Source organism: Dendrobium catenatum, unplaced genomic scaffold (assembly GCF_001605985.2).
Source record: "Dendrobium catenatum unplaced genomic scaffold, ASM160598v2 fragScaff_scaffold_722, whole genome shotgun sequence".
In the NCBI taxonomy this organism is placed as follows: Eukaryota; Viridiplantae; Streptophyta; class Magnoliopsida; order Asparagales; family Orchidaceae; genus Dendrobium; species Dendrobium catenatum.
Window position 1 is genome coordinate 695,594 of NW_021319184.1, and position 17,747 is coordinate 713,340.

Here is a 17,747-nt window from a genome sequence, read left to right on the forward strand (position 1 = left end):
TTACTAAGAATGAACATACAAGCTAGAAATTTCTACTATAGCTGCTATGGTAAGAAACAATGCAACCATTAGATACTTTATGACCTTGGACATGACCCATTAAAGATAATTTGTGAGAGTGATCCAGCATCCACAAATATCGATGGATATCTTGAGCTATTAATGATGAGGATGAGCTTGAACTTGCGGCCAATAACCTTGTGCATGCTAAACTTTCTCCTCTCAAACGCTCATCTTCCTCCTCTTTATCAATAGAGGTAGATGCATGCCTCTAATGAATGAATGGACAATACCACCTCTTTCTATACCCCACTCTCACTCTCTCTCTCTCTCTCTATATATATATATATATATATATCTCCCTCTCTCTCTCTCTCCCTCTATTGGTAGAATTATATATTTCTTTTTCTTACTTCTGTGAAATGATGGAAGGCTAATAATTGCTTATCACTTCCCTGTCTGAACCCCATCATATTTGAAGGGGATGCTGTCTTCCCTCTTCTTCTTCTTCATTTAGTACGTTATGTGGGTTTAACAATCATCAGTTTATTGGGGTGATGAAAAGTCAATAAGCAACAATTGTTTCAGTAAGTGTTTGGATATTGACAACCTGTCCGTTTTATTTCTTTTACACTTAATAACCTTGATAATTAGCGGTGAGTTTTATGATCAATAACTGTAGAGAAGAAGCTTTTCTCGAACAGAAAACTTCTGATATGGAACAGTTGTGGATGCATAAATTTCAGGTGTACAAGTTTTTTTTTTATTTCTACCTCATGTTTCTATGATTTAAGGTATTATAAGAACAGATGTTATAAAAACATAAAAAATTAAAGGATGTTCAAATGGCCCTAGAGTACACTAATACAAAACGACTGAAATTTAGACTTGGTAATGATAAAAAAATTGTTAAAATTCAGTTAGTAGCAGATGCGATGATGGGTAACCAACAAATCCTATCTTCCATGGGCATGAAACTTGCCAAGTTGTTATAAGTTCCTTAATATGGCAATCTTGTTTATTGAGAAAAATGTTTTTAAGTGGACTAGAAAACAGAAGCAATAATAGCTTAGAAGTTTGTGCTTTAACTTCTAATGGTATTTTTGTTTTTGTTATGTTTATTATGTTCTTATTGAAATGGAAAAATTTTTAAGGTGAACTGGTCATAGTAGTGTATACTGAATGCCTGGGTGCTAGTTGGATTCAACTATTATTAACACAAAATTAGAGGAGATTTCAAGCATTATCAACTAAATATCAGCTTGTTAAAACCAGTTATTTAAGTCCAAAGTCCTTACTTTCAGAATTCTAGTATTTAGAAAAATCTATCCAAATCGGGGGATCTAAGGAAATAACCTGATCTTGCTTTAAAGCTGGCTGAAACCAACTTGAAATCAATTGGTTTCTGGTAAATTTAAAACCCTGATTCATGGTATTCCAAAACTCTTAGCAGTCCTAATTGAAATCCTGGTGACAGATGAGTTCTGAAGTATTAATGGTGAATAATAAAATCTTTGTGATCTGTTTTGGATTCTTCTTAAAATCATCCTTGAGAAAGATTTCTTTGTTGGATATAGGTTTGGTCGAGAATGGAAGAAAATTGAAGATTTTGTTGGCACAAAGACAGTGATACAGGTAAACATTTAATAACTTAGCTCCCATATTTGATGTAAATTCATATAGTCAATTTCCTATTTATATGCTTTTATTGTTTTCTTATATTGGTACAAATGTTGCAATAGAAAATGTCAAAATAGTCCCTAGATTATTTATGGGAACTTATTTCGGGGCCTTAAATATTAAATGTGCCCAATTTAGTCCCTTGATTGTTTAAATCAGATCCAAAATAGTTATTGACTCAAATTTTATTCAAATAATCCAATGGAGGGATTATTTTGAATTATATTTCAATGGATTAAATTGCACACATTATATATTTGAAACTATAATGTCTCTATTTAAATTGTCCAAGATCATTTCCTAATATTATAATGTACAAATACTTTGGCTTATGAATTCAATAAAATTAAATACTCACATGATTGCTCGTAGGACTTTAAACTACAGGCTTATGATTTGCATAAAATTACATGTTTTTATGATTTATAGTATGTCTTCTAATTAAAATTACATCTTTTGACATCTTCTAAGCATGCAACAATGCTATTATGTAAATTCTGCATGTATGAATGTAATTTTTAAGAAAGTGCAAGCTGATTGCATGAAATTTTGTTTTAGTGACTGTTGTATGGGAACATAATAAGAGATTTGTGGAAGCTTTAAATAGTTGAAGAGGAGGGAAGAAGACAAGAGATGAAGTAACCCATCATACAACTTAGGAGTAGGTAGAAACCATACAAAGCATCAAATTCATTTAACATCAAAATGATGAGGACATCAACAGGAGATTCTGGCGCGTCTATCACAGGAGGAATCGAAGATCGACGGCTACAATTAGGAGTCTTTATTTATGATGGATTTTATGTATTTCTTGTGCTTATGTTTTAGTCTTTTCCATTGTACCCCTATGCGGGATCAGTTTGTGTTGTAGCCCATATGACATTTTAGTCTTTGAGTCTCTTGTATTTTGAGGCCTACATATGGAGGCCTTCGCTATTGTAGAAGGTGATGATTAATGAGAGAATTTTGCATTCTTGTTCTCATGAGTGTTGAGAGCTCTAAAGAGAGGAGAAGTCCCTAGGTGAGGGCGAAAGCAACTCCCGCCAGCCACAGGAAGTGTCCGAGCTCTTGGTTTCCCCTTCCCCTTCCTTTCCTCCTCCCTCCTCCTAACCGAAACCACCCCTCTCCATCCCCCCCCCCATACCGTCGGCTATACCCAAGCCAATTTCCCTCACTGCCGGCTGAGCCCCTTCCCCCACCTTGCCACCGGCCAAGTTTCCCTCCCCCTTGCCGCTGGCCAATCTCCCTCCCCCACCTTGCCGCCGGCCAACCCCTCCAATCCCCTTGGCTCCAATTTCAAATTGGCCCATTACTACTTTCCTAATTTAATTCAAGGTATTTTAAGAAAAACAAAAATTTGAATTTCAAATTAATTTGAAATTCCGATTATCCCTCATATTTTGGATTAATTAAGAAAGCTCCCTCCATTACTTTAATTTGAATTTTAAATTTTGAAAGTCCCTTAAATCCTTTCCTAATTTAAAGCCCCAATTAAAGAAGTCAATTAATTCACCCTAAATAAAGCCCCATCATTGGGCCGCCCCCTCTCTCCTCCTCTCTCCCCCACTTATAGCCCTTCATAATTGAACCCCAATCAAAACCCCCCTTCTAAGGACCGGCTGCCCCCCCCTCCCTCTTTATTTTTTGAATTCAAATTTGAATTCTCTCCTCTCTCTCCTCTCATTAACTCCACTAATTAATTACCCCGCTCCGGAATAATTGTGGGAGTTAATTCTCAAATCCTCACCGCCTCTATTGAATCTCTCTCCTCTTTCTCCATACAAGCCGCCAACCACCCTAGGCCCCTCTCGGAATTGAAAGAACTTTCACTGTCCATGGATGGCCGACTCCAAGCACGATCATGGATAATTCGTCTTTGCCCCTCAAGGAGTGGATGTTCATCGGTCGCCCTTCTTCGACATCAATTTTGAGATCGACAACTCCGTCGAAGACTACATCGATCGGATCTTCTTTTCCTTAACAACTGCCATCGACGAGCATTAACTCCCCTTAAGTGGCAAATCCTCCAACATCCACCAGCTACCTCCTTGTTGACCTCAACGGTTAAGACAAAGAAAAAGGAAGAATAAAAAATGCCTAAAATCATTACCTGTGCGTGAAGCCCATCCCGAATCCCTGGCAAAAATCCTGCTTACACCCTATCGGCAGTCTGCAACGGCGCCGAAGTGTCTCCTCGCATGTCTTGATCGCACGCCTCGAGTCCGCCTCTGCCTCCGCCTTTAAAACGCGAACGAAGCGTTCGTTCTAAGAGCACTTCTTCCCACAGCTCTCCACGATCGAGCTCCCATTTGCGAGCCTCTCTGCCCTGTCTTCCTTCTCCGACTAAACCCGACGCCCAGCTCTCGCCTTCTCTGCCTCCTGCTCCTTCTGATCCACACAGAGAGAGAGAGAGAGAGAGAGAGAGAGAGAAGGAAATTTCCCTACCTCTATCCAGCCTAGCTTCCCTCCATGTCCCCACCTCCTCCGATCTCCCAAGCAGCCGAACCCGTCCTCCTCTACCTAGCGTGCCGAACTCTTCTTCTCCCGCCGGATACCTTCGCCGATCCTTCCCCCCCTTTTGTCCGACGAACCAAGCAGGGAGCAAGCTTGCTGTAGGTAACCTCCCTTATCACGTCATTCGCATCCGTGGAATTCAAGCCAAATGAGGAAATGGGGTTTGTTCCTACCGTAACTTAATGGGAATTCAAACAAGGATTAGCATGGATCCTGTACGAAAGTCTTGCTTGAATGCTAACTAACTTAATTAAATTAATTTCATTAGATTATATTAATTACTAAGTGATAATTATGATTAGTTGAAATCAATTATAATTAGTACTTATTTAATCTATAATAATTCAAAGTAAATATAATTAATTATGTTTAAATATGATAAATTATAAACTAGTTCTTTATAATATATGGTAAAAATATTATTGAACAAATTAATTTTAAACCAATATAATTAATTATATATTAAAATGTAATTAATTATAATAAGTTTCTAATTAATTATAAGTCATATTTCATTAATTTATAATTAATTTAAAATTAAATATGATTAATTATATATTAAATATAATTAATTATAATTAGCTTTTGATTAATTATAAATTAAATATAGTTTATTTATAACTAGTTTTAAATTAAATATAGTTAGTTATGATTTAAATATAACTAATTGCAATTAATTTATAATTAATTATAAATTAGATCCCACTAATTTGTAATTAATTTTAATATTAAATGTAATTAGTTATATATTAAATGTAACTAAATATATTTAATTTATGATTAATTATAAGTAAATACTTCCCTTCCCTCAATCCTCGAGCCAACGTCGTCGACGGCCAAGGTATAACTCCTAAACCCTAAAACTCCGAGAACTCGTTTCAACGCATTCGTCGAGACAAAACGACCACCTATGCACGCTTTTCTTAGCGTGGTGGGAGGGAGTGCGTCCCGACGCTTGCGACGAAGCGGGTAATCACCTAAATCTCTCCTTCGAAGTTCGTATCGCCACGGATTTCCCCGCCTATACACGTTTTTCTTACCGTGGTGGGATGGGAACCTAGTGCGATACGCACGACGAGGCGGAATACCCATAAGTACCCGCTTGCAGGGAAATAACTGTTTTTATTGGAAAATACTTAAAAAAAATGCTTTTCTTGCAAAAATATTTTCAAAAAAAAACCCATGCACGCTTTTCTTAGCGTGGTGGGGGATCGAAAAATTACACGGCCACGGTGTCCTCGAAAGAGGGCATCTACCATGCACGCTTTTCTTAGCGTGGTGGGAAAGGCCCAATGTTTCCGTAGTTTTCCCCTAAACGGAAGAGACGCCAGAAGGCTGCCGAAAATTCGGGTGAAATATTGCTACATTTGGATCTCATTTGAACTCAAGAGAATAATTTAGGACTTGGACTTGTTTGCACTTGAATGACATGCAAGAACAATGGTGAACTCGGACTTGTGAACTTTATTGCAATAAAGCTCAAATCTAAAAAACAAATCCAAGCTTAATTAAAATCATGAGGACTTGAATTAAAACTTGGATTCAAGCTTAAATAAAAGATACAAGTTGACCACTTGGAATTGTACTCAGAACTTGAACCAAGTTGACAGCACTTGAACTTAAACTTCAAATGAAATTGAACTGGACTCAAGCAGGAACTCAAACTCTGACATTGAACTCTACTTGAACAAAATGGAACTTCAATCAAACTCAATCAAGAAGAACTTGATTTGGGCTCAGACTTAAGTTGAACTTAACAAAATTGTTTGTGGAATAAATCTTGAAATACAACAAGGCTTGGGTTTGAGTCTCATTTGACTCAAAAGAGTCATGATTCGAATTATTTGAACTCAAATTTGGAGCAAAACTTGAACTAGACAAACTCAAACTTGAGTCTGGACTTGATTTTGATGATGACCCAAAGAATTTCAAATGAACCATATAAGATCTAACTTGTATAGATTACAAGCGACAAGCTCCTAACAATTAGATACATTTGTCTCCTACAAGTTGGGGGATTCGACATGCGATGAACTGAAAGACATGATGTGTTTTGAATAATTCAAAGAGGACACTCCAACTATCAATATCAAAATTCAAACATACAAACTGATCTGCAAACAAACAAATCCTACATGTACTGTTGGAATCCCCTACGATAATCCCTACGAATGCCTGTTGATTGAGAAGGCAATACGGGAGACCAACAATAAAAAAGATCCGTTCTTACAAACAAGTGCAATCTCAACAAATCCCACCTGAGATTGGTGAAAGGGTGGATATGATGCAAAAACAATGGTTCTTCTACGAACATTCCTAGGAGCTCATAGCAAACACAACGGATCCCTACAGACAAATACGAACCACCGTGGGCATAAGTGCCGCGTCATCTACAACAACGTTGATTAAGATCTACAAGCACGTTAGGTACAAAGATAGCTCGATGTATGAAAAAGAACACTTCTTGCAAAATGGAAGAGATGTTTGAACATATCTAAGCTAAACTTCCCGGTGTTCCAAAAATCCCCAAATTCAAGAGGAAAATAGTTATGGTATCCACAAATATCAGAAATGACAAGTCCACTACACTGACAATCTCAAAGGGAGTTCTCTTCAAAGCAACGAACTTCAAAGTCCAAAAGAAATCCATCCCCGGTGATTGAGAAAGGGGAGTCAATATCAAGACAAACTACAACACCACGCCACCGGATCTGCAACATTCGTACAAGCAGACAGAAGGCGTCTACAATTATTTCAAAGTACCCCTACACGTGCACTATAAATTGTATACACATAGGTACACTAAAAAAAGGTAAGAAAATTATAAACCCGCATTGGGGCCCGACGAGCGTTATTGGTACACCACTGACGTCTAGGGCATGCGCGCGGGTTGACAATGTGAATTCAGGTTCGAACTGTATCCTCTATACGGTAATAGAGTCGACAAGTGGGTTCAACCATAACAAAAATATGGCCATGGCGACCAGAATATTATTTTAATACATCTTTTAGGCCTTCAAAGCCTAAAATCAAAAGAATGCACTTTCAAAGCAAAAGCCTTTCGGAAAACCCGGATTCCTCTGTCAACAGCCTTGAACAACGTTGACAACGTTCAATCAATAAAAGCAGAAATGGACCCCGAACACCCCGATATGACCGTGGTTGAATGCAATCTCAAACGGAGGGTTTCCAATATTTTTAAATGTCTTCCAAAATATCCAAAGTTCATTTTCAAATATCATACTCCACCCAAAACCCCAAACTCCACACAAAATCTCCAAAATCCCAACAATACCAAATATTTAAATTGAAATAAATCCAATAAAAAACTTAAAGCAAAATTCATCCACCCTCCCAACAGTTTGCCTAGCTGGACAAATTTTAACTAAACTCTAGCCACAAAGGCAATGCCTAGTGCAAAATATATCACTAGGATCCATCTTTCCAAACATCTCTAATGCCATGTAAGGATGTGCGTGTCCTTCAACCTGGCAGTTCGCCGCTCTAAAATGGCACTGCAGGTAAACGGTTATGACCCGAGCCTCTGAACCGAGTGGTTTTGCCGCAAAATGGCACCACAGATAGCGTTAGCCAGACCAATACGCTCCTTAATGGCGTTAAATCCTGAGATATGAATCATATATATGATAATCGATGCTACGCGGCAACCTCTCTGTCAGCTAAGGTGGCATTTAAATCTCGTCCCCTTAGACAAACATTCAACTCTCTCTACCGCGCTCACTTTGGACGAAGACAACCCATGGCTGCCGACAGGATCCCTTTGTCGGTTGGCGTCGGACACCTCCTCTGACTAAGTAGACCAAGGGACCACGATGCCCGGACGACAACCATGATCTTGATCGGCCCATCATTCTATTCCCCCACCATCCGCTTTAAGTGCTAGATGGGCAAAATTTCTATTTTAAATACCAAATCTTCCAATATCCAAATCCCAAATTCGCAAATCCAAATCCAATTTCTACCAGATACCTAAAAACCTTGCCTGCAGTTATGGCAGATACAGTATATTCTACGTATCTGGATCGACGACGTAGCCATTAATGAAAGTTTCTCTCTCGTGATCGGGAGGGGTAATTACTATAGGGCTTGCGCCGTTAGGAAACCAGAACTTCAGATCATAAAGTTCTCACAAAATAAGGTCAAAATCTCTGGGTAGTGTCTTATTATCTACAAAGCCCATACTGCCTTCAAAATTTTACCCCGGAACTTCAGTTAAAACTCCCCTGCGCCGGTAAAAGAAAAAAGCGGCGGGAGGCCGGGCCGAATTTTCGGGACCCCTTTTATGGCGCCGCAGAGTGACGCTACGGCCATTGGTTCCGTTCTCTTCTTGGACCTCAGTCGTCTCCGGTAGATTCCGCGCGTAGGTGTGACCTCGTACCTCTGTTCTAGAGTCTTACAATTATATGTTATTAACTTTAAAATATTGTCTGAATTTTTTGTTAAGCATAAAAAATACTTAAGGGACTCTGTACTTGTAGCAGTATTTGTTAAAATATATTATATGAATGCCCGCTATGATATCTTCTCTTATTTTTTGTGTTATGTGGCAGTCTCTGCATTTTGAAAGTGCGGGTGATGTACCAGATTCTGATTACTAAACCCTAGCTCTTCATTTATGCAGATGGGATCTACAGAACATCCCGATTGACCGTCGTCGGACGAGGAGCCAGATATCCAACTGCCTAATGGCTTGTTATTTTGAGGACTGGAAACACTGGAGCCTTACCATCCAATAATGATAGTGTTGATTTCCCTCGCTCTCGTGTGCAAGAGCTTCCGAGGCTCTTACTCGTCGTGAGTGTGTGCGCAACGACCCGCTACTGAAGCTCCTACCGTCGTGTTCTTTTTTTTTTTTTTTTTTTTTTGTTTTTTTTTTTTTTTTTATATTTTTTCTGCATCTGCTAGCCACAACGACTACTACGAAAATGCTCGTGGAGGATTCTTTGTATTCGGAGGCTATCACAGCCTGAAGCCTGAGCCAAACAAGCATAAGCAAATCAGCAAAACCAGAAAATCAACACTACAGACAGAATTGTGAGATGGTGGAAGAGTCTCTGTGTGACTAACAAACACCACACCTCTGCCGGCCAGGTTATCTGCACCTAGAAATTACGACTTGCTGAGGCCTCCTTATCTGGAGGAAGGCCACAAGGAGGCAAAAGAAGGAAGATGAACAACTGAGCTCCGAGCTCAGCCAACAACCCCAGGATCACCCATCAAATCTGCCGGCCCAAGTGCCTGAAAGCAATGTCCTATCCGGAACAAGTTTTCTTGATTTAAATGGGTGAAAAGGAATGCTCCAACTGCGGGAGCTGAAGTAGTCTTTTTCTGGAGCAACGACAGGAGGTCCCAGGCTCCTCCAAAGAGAAAGGACCTGAAACCTCTCTCAGCTCGGGTCTATTGGGTCCTGAAGACTGTAAGGGAAAGGTGAAAGAAAAAGTTCCAAGCTGCCCTTAGTGATAGAGGCCAGAAGAGCGTCCGCTAAAGAGAACGTCTATCTGCTGTGGCGGAAAGAAGAGAAGAAGATATGTACTCACGCGGGAAACATCGGGCGTGGACACCTGAACCATAATGTTCAGGATCGCTGCTGAAAGGTCGGGTGCGAAAGGAAATTGTCTGGAGGCGCTTAAGAAACGAGAAAGAAAACAGAGAAGAAGGGGATTCTCTCTGGGTGTGAGATCCGGTGTCGGGTCCGCCCTCATCACGAACACGTCAGAACCCAAAATAGTGACCCATTAATAACATTGCCTCACATTACTGGTTAGACACCTTGGAGAATCCCTCCAGGGGATACCCGTCTGCCCTCCATCCTCAAGAAAGAAAACAACTTGACCAGCGTCGCTGGTTGAAGAAGTCCCCGTTGCCTAACCAAGAATCGAAATCCAGTGCGCGACCGTTCGGAGATCCGATAGTCCTAGAAGGAGAAAAAGGAAGGGGGAGAAAAACAATTGAAGAAGAGAAAATTCCTTGAAGAGGACGAAAAATACAAGAATACTCGAGGGGAGACATTGATGAAATTTATGGAAGAAATCTAAGAAGAGAACATTTCAGAAACAAATAAACACCCTGGACATGGAGGTGGTCTATCATGGTGAGACACCCATTACTAATGAGAAGCCATATTATGATGATGGTGAAGATGAGACGGTCACAACCGCCCGATTAGGCGAGTTATTTCTAATGTCCGTCGTGAAGCTGGGTTCTACCACTGACAGGAGGTGGTCATCCCAAGCTGAGAAGAAAGAGGGAAGCCGAGCGAAGATCCTTCGCTGACGAGAATGCTCACACTTGCAGACATGCAAAGACATATAAGGAGACAAAGAGAGCCATAAGACAGAGAAATCTCTCAGTTGGAATGAGAAGATGACTAGACGATGATGCTCAGATGGGGCATGATGCAGATGATGCAGAGAATGTTGCTGATTGTGCCATAGCCCTAATCTCCATCCGGATCTCCATTAACTTTCAAATGCCTCAAGTCTCATTGTGAGTACTGGAGCACTCTTGAGATGTCATGACAGGCTCCATAATGTCACCGTCAGCCCACCCCACAAAAGATATTGCAAGTACTTCTGAGCCAGTGACTTTACTGCATCAATTGAGAGATACATCACAGAAAATGATCAAGCGCTATTATAGCTGTGATCAAGCAGAAAAGATGGTGGCCAAAAGGTCGTCCGTTACCTTGCTGAGTACGAACCAAGTACCATATCCAAAAGGGTATTCTATACCAAAGTATTAAAATACTTTCAACGGTAATAAACCCCAGCCAGCACTTGCACAGTTTAAGGCCACCTTGTGAACACAGGAGCTCGCTCCTTCTCGCTCTCTCAGTTTGACAGCAACTGCTTCGAATGGGTATGCTGGATACTGCCGAATTGATTCTGTGAAACCTTTACAGAGTGGAAGATATGTTCGTGAAGAGATTTGCTAGTGCAATTGAGAAGATCACTTTTGATCGTCGTTCTGGATAAGAGAAAAAGAGAAAATCATCTGACTATAACTTATCACTCGCGTGCGAAACTAAGGTTATGAAATGTGAGCAGCAATTGAAGAAGAACATGTAGTCAGTTGTATATGGACAACATTGATGACAAGATTGCCAAACCCTTCCTGTGCATGGCTTAACAATCAATACATTCAAGAAACTTTGCTCGCACAGAGTGGCGCAAATTTGAGAAACTGAATTGTCTCGTATCAGAAAATCACTCTGGATAACCCAAGAAGGCTTAAAGCCCGGGCGCTTAGAAGGGGTGCGCCGACTTTACGTTCTCTCTAGAGCTGATAGAGAATAGCAAGTGATTTACAACATAGACAAAGGCAAACAGGCGATGCAATATCAAGGAAAAGCTTAAGCAGTCTACAACCCCAACCCCAACGAAGCCTTGATTATTAGGAAGCAATGCATAAGCCACAACTTATCAACCGGTGCGGCAGGAAACGCCCGAAGACATTACAGTAGAACTGGATGATGAGACATATACACAATCTCTCCTCAAGATGAGAGCGAGTGAGTACCAAGAAATCATTCAAAAGCGAGAGTGTCGCCAAATTATCGGACTGAAATCGGGTTTAGAACTGCCTGAATGCAAGAGATCCCGAAGAGTCGGAGCACCAATTGGTGACCCAAAGAATTATTGCCCATACATCGGGGACTACAGCCCATCCTATTGAAGCATGCTACACTTCAAGGATTGGCTGGATTGAAAGGAAAATTCAGAAGGGAGAGATCACACTATAGAAATGTGTTATCTCAACCCTAGAAAGAATCAACTCGGTGATCACGTCTGCTTCCGTTCTGGTGAAGAAAGAAGAAATGAAAGAAGCCAGTTCAAGAGAGCAAGTGAGGAGACTCGTCTGCCAAGAAGACTGCTGAACGATGTTGAGCAGCTTGGTAAGGAGTTCCAGGGTAAAAAGTGAAGTCTCCCTGTGAGCCTATGATAAATTTGAAAGCGTACTACTGATGGGTGCGAGCTCACATTCCTAAACAACCTCTCTCTCTCTTCAAAGACTGTAAAGAAGAAATCTCCAAGGAAGACCAAACTGAAGAAGTCTAAGGAGAACAAAGACTGTGACTCAGAGGTTATGGACGTTTGGAATGAAATACGTGATCTAGATAGAGAGACAACATATACAACGCATCGGCTGATTGCATCGTGCAGAGCTAAGAGATATGAAGCCGAAGAAGATGATGAGAATTCTCTTCAAGAGAAGTATTGTCGGGTCATCTCGTGCAGCGAGGCCTAGTACAAAGAGAATATGCTGATATGAAGTACCCTCTGAATCCTGTATGATGGTGTTGCCAATGGATTACAGTTCAGAGGGGAGATTTGTACTTTCCAAGAAGATGGGTCGGGGACCCCGACATAGCATCGCCAGGATGGGGCATATAAATATGGGTGCTGACTCTGAATCAACAGTGAATCCCTGGATGCGACATTATGGCCGACTCTGAAGAAATATCAAGTAAAAGAACTTAAACCAGAGAGGTTGACGAGAGTGCAAGCTAGAAGTTGTAAGGATATTGCCACCTGTATTCCAAAGAAGGGATCTTGAATAATGATTAAGGGGAAGAGATTGTCATCATATGATGATATTATTTCCTAAAGATCCTAAGACAAAGAGTAACTTCAGCCCGGGGTTAGATTACAATGTCTTATCCCATCTGAGAATTTTCCGCGCGCAACTTAGCATATATGATGCCCTCGTGGAGTCTAAAGACCCTTCGGGAGACTTTTGATTCAGGCTCTCAAAGCCCGAAAGGTACGCACCAGTTAGCAATTTACTGAGCGTAATATGACAGCAGGTCTTGCAAAGCTCGTAATGAGCCGTTTATCACTCTTTTCCAAAGAAGACAATTGTGCTCGGAACGCGCGGATCATAACTCTCTCTCTCCCTGCCAGAAGTGATGGAATGAGTGATATCGAATCTGCATCGATCCAGGATCGTCTTATAATTCAATGAGCGTGAAGCGCTCACTATGCCTCGATGTGGCATCTTGATCAGATAAATTAATGGGACATGACTTCAATGAGAAGGAGGCAGAAGACTCTAGGATCTTTTACTCTCTCCCTCACATTTAGACGAGCTTACGGATTGCCAAGTTTCATGTGATTGATGCAGATACTGCCCTTAAGGCGCTCTTGGTCGTCCTTGGTTGCATGAGTTACGACATCATTCCCGTCCACACGTACACCAATGCGATAAGACCTCAAGGGATGGAGAGCGAATTAAGATTCTGGCTGGACAATCCAACCCTTCGCAGTTCAGCAGTGAAGAATATATGAAGATGCAAAGACTTCATTATCCAAAAGATTATAGACAATACTCTCTCCTCAAGCCCAGGCATGAGACCAAAAGTTTCGACTCGCGCAACAAGGGACAGAAGGAAGGCAGTGGGGAGGAAAGAAGCAACGCCGATCTCTACTCAAAGCTTCTTCTCATTCGAAAGAGAAGGAGAAATATATACAATTTGGGAGTGACAACAGGATGAAAAAAAACGCATTTGCCCCGCATTCATGTTATACGGACCAAAAGGAGTATGGAGGATCGAATATTCAAATGAATGTTATGACTACTGATTCTATTCACGATGAACACAGTTACAGGATGTGTTCTCCAGAAGAATAGACAGCCCTGTCAATCTCAGATAGTATACTCGTAGTCACACGTTATTCCCTTGCCAACACTTAAAGAAGTCACTCGCGAGAGTGTCTTGTGTTGAAGAGCTCGTGACATTTCTACATACCTCCCTAAAAGAGAAAGGGAATACACAGAGTCTCATACTTAATATATCGGGAAACTTCGAGAGATAAGATCGAGCATGGTTTGTTACACTCTGGTTGAAGTGTGGGGAATAGTACCTACAAGATTGTGTGAGGCTACAATTTACTATAAATATTTCAAAGAATGTTGAGAGAATGTAAAACTCGTTACCCTCAACAGCAAGTTTCGTTTCTGCTTGAGCCTCTAGGTATCGAAGAAATCTCCCACGTCAATATTAAGAAGAGGATATATATTTCTCTCGCGCGTGGCGTACGAAGTACACTAAATAACGGAGATTGCCAAGCAATATACATGTGGGGATTTTAATCGCGAGCTGATGGTGATAAGCAGTGTACGAAGTGGTTATTATCTATAGTTGACGGCCAAACGCAGCCAGAAGAGCTTGAATGGATGAAGATGGAGCGGCAGCCACTTTATAGATAGTTCAGAGTGTGGCGAGAGCTGGAAGAAAAGTGCCCAATACCTTTAGTTCTCTGCTACCGAGAGAGAAACAGATATAGAGAATATAAACGAGAATATCTCTTGTGAATTCAGGGACTACTTTGCCTGGACATTTGTTCGCTGTATCCATTACTTGGACATACACAATCAGATGCAGCGGACCTATCAAAACAATCTCCGCGCGCAGGATGAGATTGGAGATTGAAGAACAGGTGATTGCTGAAACAAAGAACAGTTAATTAGTAATGCAGGCTTCATCCGAGAAGGAAAAAAATATGCTGATTGGAATTGTCAATTATTGTCCCTGTAAGAAGAAGAACGGGCAAATTCGGTCTGTCATTGATCTTTAGGGACCTCAAACAAGGCGATACCCAAAAAGATGACCTCTCCTCCCTGTATCCGAAACTCCTGGTGGACAATACGTCCAACTACTACATGTTCTCCGTTCTGGATGGATCGTCAGCATACAATTCAATCAAGATGGCCCCGAAGATGAAAAGTCATAAACATCGTTCAGGACACCCATCGGGATTCTGCTACACAGCATGCCCTTTGGCCTAAAAGGAATGCTGGTGCCACCTACCAGCGGGCGAGGTGTATATTTGATGATTTTGAATACATCAGAAGGGTCGAGCTGCTATTGTGGACGACCTTATTTTCAAGAGAACATGGATCGAAGGAAATCACTAGATCGACTTGAAGGGATTGTATGAAAGGATTAGGAAATTATGATCTAAAATGAATCCCTCAAATGTGTTTTGGCGGTCTCTTACTGGTGCAAATTTTTGGGGATACGTCGTCGTTCATCGAGGTATCGAAGTTTCGACCCATAGGATCAAGGCCAATCCATGAGTGCCACCTTCAACACCCCCTTTCGGCGGGGAAAACAGGCTTTCGCTCGCTTCTAGGACAACTCTAAAAACATGAAACAAAAAGAAAACATGGGCTTTCATTTCGGAGATCATTATTAAATCAACTTAATACGGTAGTATGCCAGCCGTTTTAAAACTAATGAAGAAAGATGCCGTTCAAATGGGTATGGCCGAATGTCAGAAATGCATTTGATCAGCATCAAGAAAGTATCTGTTGAATCCGCCATCCTAGCAGCCGCCAATTCCGGTAAGCCTCTTATACTGTATACGCAAGCACTAGCAAGAGTTCCTCGGAGCATTACTTAGAAGCAGCACAATGAGAAGGAAAAGAATAATGCGCTCTAACTATATCAGTCGGAGGTTGATTGGAAGCTTATAAGCCGTTATTCTCCTTTATTGAAAAGCATTTGTTTGGCACTGATTTTTGCCAGTTCAGAACTCCGCCACTATATGCTATCTCACAAAAATCACTACTGATTATCAAAGATCGATCAGCTGAAGTCTTGATGACAGGCACCAGCGATTGACAGGTCGGCCTGGCTAGCACTGCGCTAATCTTTATTATTGGCAGGTTTGCACATACATGCCCCAAAAGGCGGGAAGGAACAGGCCCTTTGCAGATTTCCCGCTGCCGCACCCAAATCCCAGCAGATTCTCCATAAATAGAATAGATTACTACCGATGAGCAGATAATGCAGGTTGAGGGAGAATGAAAAGTTTGGAAAACTGAGTACGTCGATCGCAGCATCGTCGATTAAACCTGTCCGACCTTTCAATATGCAGAGAGCCCGAGCGGCAATTCGGTCTTATTTTCGTATGCACCGGAGGGAGGGATAAATGCAGATTTTCATTTAGTTGATCTGCAACTCGAACCAATACGAAGCCGATACAAGCTCTATAGCAGGGTTGGAGTATTGCGATCGATGTCAAAATCCTAACATCTCCAAATCTATCCCGTGATTTCCTACACTTGTGATAAATCAGGTCCTTAGGTGTTTACAAAGTGGTAAAATTGCGAAATTGGCTCCATTACCATCGCGGAAGCCCGAGCTTCTGAGACAAAGTTTTCAAATGTTGAAATAGCTCGAGTTCGTCGCAGATAACAGAATGCTAAAGCAGATTGTCTGACCAATAGCCAAAGAAATGAACAAACTCCAATGAGGAGCAGCCTATATTCATCGGGGTTTACACTCGTAGGGTCTTGGACGCCCCAGAATCTATTACATTCCCGAGGGCAGAATGAATCTCCATATTCAAGTCAGCAGATTGAAGCTCTAGTTGGCCCTCAACCTTCTCAATCAGATCGTTATGGAGAATTATCAGAAGAATATCACATGGCCAAGAGACATAAGCTAGACAAGCTTCAGAATCGTCCCGAAAGGCATCTGTTTAAATATTTAAAAGTCGAAGACTTGGAGATAGCCATTCATCTGGCTAACTATCTAAGGAAAACAACTGTTGTCACTCGATAGAAAAAGTCTAGGTCCCGCACAAGATTCGGAAAAGGGCGTTTTGAGGTATGCATTTGTTTATGACACGTTGTACAGACGAGCGTTTGATCAAATATGGCCTAAGGTGCTTGGGACAAGAAAGTCTAATAAAGTCTGGTAGCAGAATCCACGAAGGGCTTTGCAGAACACATCACGTTTCAGTCCTCAAATGGGCCGCTAAAATAAAAAGAATGGCTATTATTTGGCCAAACTATGGTCAGGATTGTATTGACCACGCTAGAGGTGCTCGAGCTGTGTCAAATCCCACGGTGTATGCTTATACATCAGCCTCCAAGGATCCACTGCACCCAACAATTAGCATCCTGGCCATTTGAAGGTGTTGGGTACTGATATTATCGGACTCGATAGATTCCACATCTTCAGCGCTCCTAATAAGATCCTAACCTAAGTCAATCAGACGACCGGTAACTTATTTCGAAGTGGGGCAGAAGCTGGCCTCCATTTCAGAGAAGTCACATCCGAGCCACTGTGATTATATATACATATACACATTCATACATACACAGTGATAATATCAGATAGTAGACCAATCGTAGACCGAATAATTCTCAGATGGCTATGCATTTAGAGATAGAAACCTTAAGTCGCTCGCATCGGCACAAATACGCGATCTTGCAGTATTCATCCACTATACAACTCCAGAGAAAATAGATTGGGCAGAAGCTTCTAAAACAAGACGCTGGTAAATTATTAGAAGAAGATTCTCACCAAGAATAAAGAGAGTGGCATACGATTAAAGGCAGAAGCATCTGTGGAGCGTATCGTACAACTTATGAAAACGCTAACCTAAAGCCATCACTTTACTCTAGTGTTCGGAGTTGAAGCCGTATTACCATTGGAGATTGAGCTACCGTCACATCCGGGTAGCATATCAAAATGATCTCAGCTCAAGAGACAAAATACCCGTCTCGGAATGGAGAGC

At 41.2% G+C, this 17,747-nt stretch overlaps 1 protein-coding gene across 1 annotated transcript in view; it reads left to right on the forward strand.

The window, feature by feature from the left end:
• Window positions 1–17,747, forward strand: part of LOC110093354 (protein REVEILLE 8) — a 129,911-nt gene that overhangs the window by 36,986 nt on the left and 75,178 nt on the right. Inside the window, exon 5 of the mRNA XM_020818206.2 lies at window positions 1,578–1,635. Coding sequence (XP_020673865.1) covers window positions 1,578–1,635 — 58 coding nt within the window. The remainder of the gene's footprint in view (window positions 1–1,577; window positions 1,636–17,747) is intronic.